Source organism: Thrips palmi, unplaced genomic scaffold (genome assembly GCF_012932325.1).
Source record: "Thrips palmi isolate BJ-2018 unplaced genomic scaffold, TpBJ-2018v1 HiC_scaffold_16, whole genome shotgun sequence".
Lineage (NCBI taxonomy): Eukaryota > Metazoa > Arthropoda > Insecta > Thysanoptera > Thripidae > Thrips > Thrips palmi.
The window spans coordinates 9,082,539-9,093,260 of NW_023144625.1; the positions used below are offsets into that span (position 1 = coordinate 9,082,539).

Below are 10,722 nucleotides of genomic sequence, written 5' to 3' on the forward strand. Positions count from 1 at the left end.
CCTTCCCTCCATAACCCCCCCCCCCCCCCTCCCGCGACGATGCCTTCACGAGCTCCTGCTCCCGTGCCGAGGTGTCACGAGGCCGGTGGACGTGCGTGGCCCGGGTTCGAATCCCGGTGGCGGCGGGAACGGCCTCCGCAACGCTAAGACATAACTATTGACTTCACTACACCTAAAAATAAATAACATATTGGATAACAAGAAAAAAAGAAACATGTTTTCTTTCAAAAACTATGTTTTTCCTCCAAATATTTTTATTTTATGAGAAAAATTGAATCAACAAATTTATCTTGGAGCAGGACCAGAAAAAGAAAAACAATCAAGAAACTTTTTTTTTCCGGGTGTATGTGAAAAAAAGTTCATGTCACCTTCTGTCTGCTCAAAGTACTTCGCAGGCGTGACGAGCCTATTTCCTTTGAAAGGTCTAAAATATCTTTTGCAACGTTTTCAGGGTTCTCTGTAGATCAGGGCCACCATGTGGATTACCAACGCATCCAAGTTACGGATGTGAAGCCACCTCTGGGCTGCCAGTTGGAAACCCTGACACTGTGGCAAAAAGGTACGAAAAATTGTGTCATTTTTTTTTGCCAGGTTTCTCCGTAGCCCTCTTATTAATATTCTCCGTAGGCTCTCACAGTATTCTCCGTACGGCCGTACAGTTCTCCGTGGGACCTGGAAGACTGTACGTATAGTCCTACGGAGATCACTGTAAGGTCCTACGGAGAATACTGTGTGGTCCTACGGAAAATACTGTAAGATCCTACGGAGAATATTGACAAGGGGGCTACGGACATAATTTTCCGTAGCTTTTTGCCACAGCGGACTTGATCTTGAAATTTTTCGCGACGGCGCGTTGCGTCGAAAAGACGTGTCACGGCTAGTACCGGCTCGGCGTGTGACCGGCCGTGTTCGGCACTGCACACTGATTCCGAGAGTCGTTTTCGTCGCTCTGTCTCTCTCGCACTCATGGGGCGTTCCCTATGGGTGGGAGAGAGACAGAGCGACGAAACCGACTCTCGGAATCAGTCCGCTGTGAATGGTGCGCTCGGGGTGATTATCGTTTCGCACTCGGACGCGTTTCGCGAATGCTTCGCCAACCCTGGCAGCTGCAGACTGATTCCGAGAGTCGTTTTCGCCCCTCGCTTTCTCTCTTACCCTCATGGGCACCCCATATGTGCGAGAGAGACAGAGAGATGAAAACTACTTTCGGAGTCGGTCTACTGCAGTGTACTCGGCGGACGAGCCCCTCCAGCCTGCCTCCAGCCCGCCTCCGAGTTCACCGTGTCCCTCCTCCCGTGTGTCCCCTCAGCTGGCCCTCCACAAACACCTCTGTTGTGTGGATGCTGGATACTCCTGGCCAGTATTGGCGTACGCCACGGCCACTAAAGAAGTCTCTCTCTCATTCTCTCTCTCTCTCTCTCTCTCTCTCTCTCTCTGCGGTGGCAGGGCTCACCCGGCCCCATAGCAGCTTGACTCCGAGCCCCGTGTGACTCGACCAATGGATTCCTCGTTCAGAGAGCAATCCATTGGTGAGGTGACACGTTGGGTTCGAGTCTCATTCGGCGACTCTGGAGCTCAAAACGCGTCTAGAATTCCGGCCGCCTCCACCGGTCTTCTGGCTCGCACTGAATCATGCAGACTGCATCGCCCTTCCCCCTGAAAACGCAGCGGAAAGAATGTCTCGAACGCATCGTCATGTCAGAGTGACACCTTCCGTGCCGCGTCCGCATGGCGCCTAAAACGCACGTCTCAAAACTGCCCTCTATGTTTACTTTCCTCCTCGTCTACCTGCGCCGTGATGTCGCTCACTCTGCAGACTGATGGTCGTTTTCGTCGCTCTGTCTCTCTCGCACGCATCGAGCGTGCCGTATGGGTGCGCGGGAGACAGAGCGACGAAAACGACTCTCGGAATCAGTGTGCTGTCAAAACAGAGCGCGTTCTCGAGGACCCCCGATGACGGTCATTACCTTACCTTGTTTTCGCAGACGTGATTTCTCCCAGGAAAGATTCTGCCGTGTTGTCATTCCGGAGAGTGCTCCGGCCGGGCCCGGCGTTCAAGTCTCCTCGCAATCACTGGGCTCGTCGTGTAAATCGCTGGAAGTGGTGTGACCCTGCCTCCGCTGGGCACCAGCAGACTGATTCCGAGAGTCGTCTTCGTCGCTCTGTCTCTCTCGCACCTATAAGCGGCGACGCCCCGCGAGTGCGAGAGAGACAGAGCGACGAAAACGACCCTCGGAATCTGTGACGCCTAGGCCGGTAAGTGACGCGGGAACCCGTGTGAGGTACGGTGATGTGGCGGCCGGTGTCACTACACCGCAGTGACACGGCCGCTCCCAGCCTCAGGGGGCGGAGCTGCAGCGCCAGCAGTCTGACTCCGGGAGTCGTTTTCGTCGCTCCGCCTCTCTCGCACCTATACGGCACGCCGCATGAGTGCGAGAGAGACGGAGACGGCTCTCGGAGTCAGTCTGCAGCAGCGCCCCGGCCACCGTGGGAAAATTAATTACCGGACGTCTTTCCCTTTCTCTTTCCCTCTCGCCGCTCTCAACAGTGTATCTTCCGCGAGCTTTCCGAGTGACTTACAGTGTTGTGAGCTCGCCCGTCTCCAGCCGTGTTCTTGACCCCAGCGGTAGCCGTGCGTGTAGGCGCGAAATGTGGGGAGGGACGAGGAGGAGGAAGAAAACGCAGTTTTGATTTATAAAAACAGATTTGTTTTAATAAACGTGACAATTGATTTACCATGACAGAATCTACTGGACACTAGGAACAACGTAGCAATAAGTACATTCATAAAATCTAATGGAAGACAGTGACCTTAAACACAAAAGCAATAGTTCTATTTTGTACTAGGGTGGGGAGGAACCGACCTAATGTTCATGGCACATAAAATATTCGGTCATGCTAAAAGAAACTGAGTTGAAAGCATCATTTTGTTTTCCTTTAATTAATTGCACTAATTGACTCTTTTGATAGCCAGGCGTGAATTTGAAATAAGTCACTGGGAGAGCAATGTTTTTTAACAAACAAGCAAACAATTAAGCATTCATTCAAGAGATTGTTACTAAAATCACAATGATATCCACCACACACATTCTACATTCTCAATAATTTAATAATAAATTGGAATCAGTACTTCATACTTACATTATTTCATTTACTTAAAATACCTAAGCAACAAATACATTTTACATGCTCTTGTGCATTCTCTAAATCACTCAGAATATGGCAAGGACATAATGAAATTAATATCATATCGCAAAGGAAAACCTTGGCAAACAATAACAAAAAAAACGGTATGTACAATGGCAGCCAGGAAGTGTACAACATTTAAGTAGGGATGATATACACATTAAAAGTTGTTGCTCTTTTGACTAGCGCGAAGCAGAACGCATTGTTTGTGAAGAATCCACTAAAAAATTAGGATTTTTGCACACTTTCTGGTTAAACGTGTCATAAATTATATAAATTATAATCTTAAATACATAATTACACTATTTAAAAATTTAATCAGACTATAATACAGCAGCGTAAAACAAAAATGAACAAGAAATAATCTTGGCCAAAGATAAACTTCATAATAATACTGCTCAGTTCATTTAAAAAAATACGAAGGGTCGTTACAGGAACGAATTTCTGTTCACCGAGTTAAGAAATTTAGCTGCACGGAACGTCGACTTTCTCGGTCAGGTTGATGGGCCGGTTTCGATTATTCAGACTAGTTATAAACACAACGTCAAACGTGAATTGATAGACGGAGCTTTCAATTGAATCGAAGCATTCGTGTGGTAACTACGGCGCTGCCGTTAAAATTAGCACATTGGAGCGAAATAAATATCAGTTCATTTGAGTACGGCGATCGTACCTCTTGCTGCTCTTAGGAGCACGGATCACTACTTACAGAATCACATATCACCCTATTAACACATGCTTAAACCTTAGACTGTAGCCTTGATTTAGGAACATCATTTTTCGTTTAAATTAGAAAGATCAGGACAATTAATTACAAAAGCCCTTGTCTGGGCAGGCCTCAAAACAACCTAATATCTATACACTGGCTTTGGTTGCGTAGCCAGGCGTCTCTCTTTAGCCTGCATGCTTTCCAGGCTGAGCCGCCGTTCGAAAGTCCAGCCAACGGATCCAGTCCGCGCGTTCGACAGAGACACCCAGCACTCACAGCGTTCCACTTCAGCGACCGGGCCCCGAGCACCAGCAAAACGCCATTGTAAAAAAAAAAAATTTAAAAAATCCCTAAGTCTTCCCACGAAAATACGCAATATTTACAGGACCCCTCTGTACAGGGCGTGGGTGGGTCGTGGCGCGGTCGCTGGGGTGTCCCGCTGCCTCCAGCTCGGTCCGCGGGTAGGGCTGTGCGATATCTCGATGTATCGAGCTCGATTCGATATCACCCCGATATCGAAAGAATATGTGGAAATGTCGCGATCGATGTGCATCCATGTCGCGATAACTGTCGCTCTCGACACCCTCGATATTTCTCGATATGTGACGATACGACATGTCGGCCCCTGGTTAGAATACGATATCACATTCGTTTGAACGTGGATCAACATTCTAACCAATACGACGTCACATCCTTCAAAGCCTCCGGGTCAGTATCGCGGTCCTATCGCGTCCAAGGGGACGCCCTACAGGCACGTGTGCACGATCTTCTTGACCTTGCACAGCTTGCACTTGACCTCGCAGCACCAGTGGAAGGTGCAGGCGCAGCGCTCCACGACGTGCAGCTCCTCGGTGCGGTAGCCGCGGCCGCAGCACATGAGGTCGCAGCCGTCCACGCCGATGGACGTGTCGTTGCACTGGCGGCCGTGCGTGCCCTGGATGCCGAGCCGCGGGTGCCGGTCGCAGAAGTCGGGCGACTGCTCCAGGTACACGAGGTCCTTGGGGCCGGGCGGCTTGTGCTCCGGGTTGTACGGCTTGAGCTTGAAGCTGTACCGGTTCCGGCGCGCGCCGTTGCCGCCGCCCTGGTGGCCCTGGCCGCGGTGGGGCGCGATGGGCGGCATGTTGGGCCGCGCGTTGGCGCCCCGGTCCTCGCGGCTCACCGGCCGGCTGGCCACGTTGCTGAGGTGCGCCTTGCTCACCCGGTTGCTCACCCCCGCGTTGGTGGAGCCCGAGTTGCTGACCAGCACCCGCGACGCGCCGTCGAAGCGGTCCTTGAGGTTGTCGCTGACGACGCGCAGGCTGGGCAGCCGCATCCAGCACGTCCGCACCGTGCACGACCCGGACATGCCGTGGCACTTGCACTCCTGCCGCATCTCGGACACCACGTGCTGCAACAGAGAGGAAAGCATCAAGTTAGCGTAGTCGGTTAGGGCGGCGGCTGCGGAGCAGCATGTGTGGGTTCGAGTCTCGGTCGGGGTGTGAATTTTTTTTAACGTTTCGGTTGGCGTGGTTTTAAATCCTCGTCAGGGACGGGGGATTTTTTGACGCATCGGTGGGCCCGGGTTCGAGTCCCGTTGGGGGAATTAATTTTTTTCTGAGGTATCGGTTATCCCGGACGAGCCCACCGATAAGGAGCCCGGCCTTAATGAAGCCATCAACTCGTAAACCGCGAAGCTCATTAGCCGCCGGAAGCAACACTGTTGCAGGAAGCGGCTTGTTGCCTTTCTTTCTTTCTTTCTTTCTTTCTTTCTTTCTTTCTTTCTTTCTTTCTTTCTTTCTTTCTTTCTTTCTTTCTTTCTTTCTTTCTTTCTTTCTTTCTTTCTTTCTTTTACCCGTTCCTTAAATGTACAGTGGCGGTAAGTTACAGAAATGGGTAGTAGCGGAATGAGAGGCGAAAATTGTCACAGTGAATGTCACAAGTGATACCTCTTCTACCTCAATTCAGTATAGAAGACCGACCCATGCGGTTTGACATTCCATTAGCACAGTGACCTGGATGCGGGAGGGAAGGTTAGGAGTTTGTATCCCCATGGCACTAAGAAAGTCATCTGACACCTGAAAGTTAGACCAGAAGCCATTCTTGTCTTCCTGGAGGCCGAAAAAAACGTCCCCGCCCCCCTGGATCCAGAGAGGGGGGGGAAGGACAATTGCCCCTACCTTGACCCCTAGATAGCGGCCTGAAAGGTAGGCAAAAAGTAACACTTTATCCCTGTAAGTAGGCAAAACTGCTACTTTCACCCCCCTCAGGCCGTAGCTGGATCCACCACCGCTCTGGCTCCACCACTGGCTCGGCGTTCGGACACACGTGCGGCCGGCCGACGTAAGACCCTAGAAGGGCCCCGAAACGGGCGCCGCCAGCCCCGACACCTGGCTGTCTCTGTCGCGCGCCCACGGCACGCCGCGCGCGAGAGCGAGAGAGACACAGCGCCACCTACCGCAGAGGCGCCAAATTGCAGCCGGCGCACCTAAAAGGGGGTATTAAGGCATCGATTGGCCGCCGGGGCGGCGTGCTGTCGGCGTGCCGGCCGGACATATCGGACATGCCTGGCTCCGCCGGGCCGCTGGGCCCCTCCGCGCAGTGGGCCAGAAGACCGGTGGAGGCGGCCCAAATCCCGAACGCGTTTTGAGCTCCAGAGTCGCTAAATTGGACTCGGACCGAACGTGTGACCCCACCAATGGATTGCTCTCCGAACGAGGAATCCATTGGTGGGGTCACACGTTCGGTTCGAGTCCTGCTTAGCGACTCTAGAGCTCAAAACGCGTCTGCAGTTTTGGCCGCCTCCGCCGGTCTTCTGGCCCACTGTGGGGCCGTGTGGCGTGGCGTGGCACGGCGCGGCACTGCCCCGCTCCGCTGCGGGGGGCGGCGGCCGGCCCGTCCAAACATATATACAGTCATAGATAGACACGAACACACGCCGCTCTGCCTGTACAGCCCCGGCGGACTGGCTCCGCCGAGAGTCACGCGCTCGCGTCGCTCTGTCTCGCTCGCACCCACGGCGCGTCCCGTGCGGGTGCGACAGAGACAGAGCGAAGGAGACGACTCTCGGCGTCAGTCTGCTGCCCTTCCTGCTTCTCGCTGCTTCCATCCTCCTCCCCCCCCCCCCCTTTTCACCCACCCCTTCTTCCTCTTCCCAAGCGAAGTTCCTCTCGACCCGGCGAGTGCCAACTTAACGGAAATTCAAATTTCGACAATGGAAGTACTTTCACGTCGTTTAAACGACACCCAAAATTCAGACTTTTGTAGCGTTTTTTTGCCAGTTAGCCCACGTCATCCGAACCAGATCCGTGCAACGTTTCCCGGATTCGCGATTCACAGTGCGGTGGACCTGCTCCGGTCTTGCGCGCTTTGTTCGATTAGTCGTGGGCGACTCGCTGCCGCGCACAGTGGGCCAGTAGACCGGTGGGAGCGGCAAAAGTCTAAAGCTTTTTAGCTCCGAGGTCACTAAATGGGGCTCGAACCGTACGTTTGACCCCACCAATGGATTGCTCTCCGAATGAGGAATCCATTGGTGGGGTCACACGTTCGGTTCGAGTCCTGTTTCGCGACTCGGGCGCTCAAAACACGTCTAGAGTTTTCGCCGCCTCCACCGGTGTTCTGGCCCACTGTGTCTCGGCCGCGTTTCACGGCCCGACGCGCAGCCGGCAAACCAACGGCAACTTCACCCGTCCGAACCAAACGCGCGGAGCGGTCGCTCTGTCTCCCTCGCACTCACGGGACGGGCCGGTCGCGGTGCGAGAGAGACAGAGCGACGAGTGAGCGCCGTTCGGAATCACTCTGCCGAGGAGGATGAGGATGTGCGGACTGATGTAGCAGAAGGGGGAGGGGGGGTAGAGATTTCCGCGAAAATCGTTTGCGAGCCACACGCCACGCCTCGGGCGGGGCGCGCGACGACGCCCAGTCGGACGCGCCACGCGAGTCTTGCTTTTTGTGTGACCTCCGTGGTGTGTGTGTGAATGTAGGGGGGGGGGGGGGGGTTGCGTAAATAGGTCACGTCATAGAGACGGCACTGCCACGAATAATCCGACCGACATCCGCGCTCAGCGCTGAGTGATCGTACGAAAATCCTGTCTCTCTCTCTGCTCTCTCTCTCTCTCTCTCTCTCTCTCTCTCTCTCTCTCTCTCTCTCTCTCTCTCTCTCTCTCTTGCACTCATGGAACGCGTTAAGTAAAGGCGCAAGAGGAATCAGCCAAACAGTTTGCCAAACGTCGTCGACAACGACACAACGCGTCCAGAACGCGATAAGATTCGCCGGCAGGCCGATGCCACGCATTGCTCTCCCTCGCACTGCTGGCTCCATCCTCCTCGCACTCGAGGCGCGTCCCCTCAGGGTGCGAGAGAGACAGAGCGTCGTGGCATTCTGCCCGTGACAGAGAGGCGCGTTTCCACTCCTCGCGTCCCATGAATATCCAGGAAATAGATCACCCGCTGGCCCCATTCAGACTCGGACGAGGAGGCGCGACATAAATCCGGTGTCACTGTGTCACTGGCGCGCGTCCGTCACGTCAAAGACACGTAACAGACACGTCAAAGATGGTAACAGACACGTCACAGATGGTCACAGACACGTCACAGATGGTCACAGACACGTCACAGATGGTAGCAGACACGTCAAAGACCGTCACAGACACGTCAAAGACCGTCACAGACACGTCAAAGACCGTCACAGACACGTCAAAGATCGTCACAGACACGCCAAAGATCGTCACAGACACGTCCAAGATCGTCACAGACACGTCTAAGATCGTCACAAGTCAAAGATGGTCACGGACACTTCAAAACGATCGTCACAGATACGTCAAAGACACGTCACGAACATGTCTTATCCGTAGCCGTCGAGTGAACTACTGGACGGCAACAACCACGTGTCCAACGCGGATTGGCAGCGTGACAATGATGCTTGAGCTGGCGTTCCCCGGTGACCTATCCAGGGAGAAGAATACCCAATGATGTCATAATAGAGTGATAATGAACAATTTTTTCGCAAAATTTGGTTCATTTTGAAAATAAAATGACAACGCTTGACGTTTGACATCGTTTTGACTACAGCTGTTCGTCTTCCGGGTACGCACGTCAAGTGTCGTCCCTCGCGACGCAGAGCAAAGATGAGGGAAACCTCCGAGGGGGCACACGCGGAGCAGGCGAGAGGGGAGAGGGGGGTGGGGGGCGCAGTGGGCAGTGAGGAGGTGAGAGGGAAAACATTCCGAAATACACGGCGCGCCTGTATTTATTTGTTCTGGCAAACCTATAATTCATGGATTATGAGAGAAAGCAGTAGCAGCAGGCGCGGAGAGGAGATGTGTGTTGTTGGTGCGCGTTTTGCCACACGCTTCCCGCAATAGACCGGCCTCGGCGCCTCGGCCCGGCGGCCTGATCATGACCCCGTCTAGGCTGGCCTAGGCTGCCCGCTACACTGCAGGGCATGCCCTCCGCAGTTTCCACACACTCGAGGTGCCAAAGGGACTGGGAATATAGTTAGATGTGGGGAAAAGTCACGCAGCTGTATCTTTACCTAACCAAATCGAAATCACGATACGTCATGGCTCGAGTCTATGATTCGAATTAGCAACATACGACGTCCACGCCCACGGCTGACTACGAATTTGTTTGTGGCTTCCATTCCAACTTGAGGTAGGGCATGATCAAAGATCCCCCCCCCCCCTCCCCCTACGAAAGCACGACCTTGGCAAACCGAATTCCCCCGACCGAACCGCCACACACGCCACACCGCCCCCGAACTAGACAGGAAACTACAGGTGGGAAAAGAACAAAAACTACGGCCATTTTCCCCATGAATGTAGAGAATTTTTTTTGCAAGACTTATAGATTGTGCACGGTGAAAGTAAGTGCCTTAGATTCCCACGCCCACCTGGGTAAAGGGATCTACACACTTAAAACCTTACGAAGTAACTTATTTTGAGCATACATTGCACAAACTCATTTATTTTGTCATGCGAAGAAATAGTTCTTAAATTGCGAAGTTCTTTGTAAGCTTATGCATGCTCAAAATACTTTGTTGTAACAAGCTGCTTTCCTTTGTATGGCCTAAAATAGTTCCTAAGGATTCCTCAGAGTATATTGCAGTGCGCCACACCCAGAAAAATGATTTCTTGATTTTTGTCAGAAAAATAATCTTGACACAAGAAAACTTTTCTTGTTTCAAGAAACAAAAATTGGACCAAAAAAAATTTTCTTGCAAAAAACCAAGAAAAGTTAATTTTTTCTTGATCCAAGATGTCTTTTTTTTGGGGTGCAGGGAATGCCAGGCGTTTCTTTTGCCGAGTATTTTTTTTTCAACGTATGTATTGCTCTGAGACTCACCGCTCTGCCCGCCTCGTTGTTGTGCAGGTTCATCTTCTCTCGCAGCGACCGGCCGCGCTCGCCCGTGTCCACGAACTCCCTGGAGAAGCGGAAGCCGTAGCCGATGTTGTCGGAGCAGCCGCCCCACTCCCAGTCGCGCACGCCGCGGCCGGGCACGCCGGGCGGGCCCACCGCCGAGTTGGACACCAGCGAGTGCATGTGCAGGCCCGCGCCGCCCACGCCCACGCCCATGCCCATGGGGCTGCCCATGGCCCGTTTGGCGCAGGCGGGCCTTGGCGTTGCCCAGGTGCTCCCCGGCACCCCGCGGCCGCCTGGTGGCCCTGCCGTCGCACGTGATAAACCGTCTGCGGCCCCCTCGGACACGCCCGCGCCAGGCGTAGGGGCCGCCCAACCTGCGGACCTACCCTTTCAGGGGGGCGTAGAATGAAGACCGTCTGGCAACCTGCGGACACAAGAGGGGACACGTTCAGATTGGGGTTCGTCGAGGCGTAGATGAAGACCGTCTGGCA

General features: G+C 53.5%; 1 protein-coding gene across 1 annotated transcript; it reads right to left on the reverse strand.

Moving 5' to 3' along the window:
- Window positions 1–2,727: 2,727 nt before the first annotated feature.
- On the reverse strand, window positions 2,728–10,462 carry LOC117642971 (protein wingless-like). Its single transcript, XM_034381608.1, has 2 exons — window positions 10,214–10,462; window positions 2,728–5,282 (listed from the first exon to the last, which is right to left on the reverse strand). Exons 1-2 carry the CDS (start codon window positions 10,460–10,462, stop codon window positions 4,641–4,643), a joined length of 891 nt encoding a protein of 296 aa, XP_034237499.1. The 3' UTR covers window positions 2,728–4,640.
- Between the last annotated feature and the right edge of the window lie 260 nt (window positions 10,463–10,722).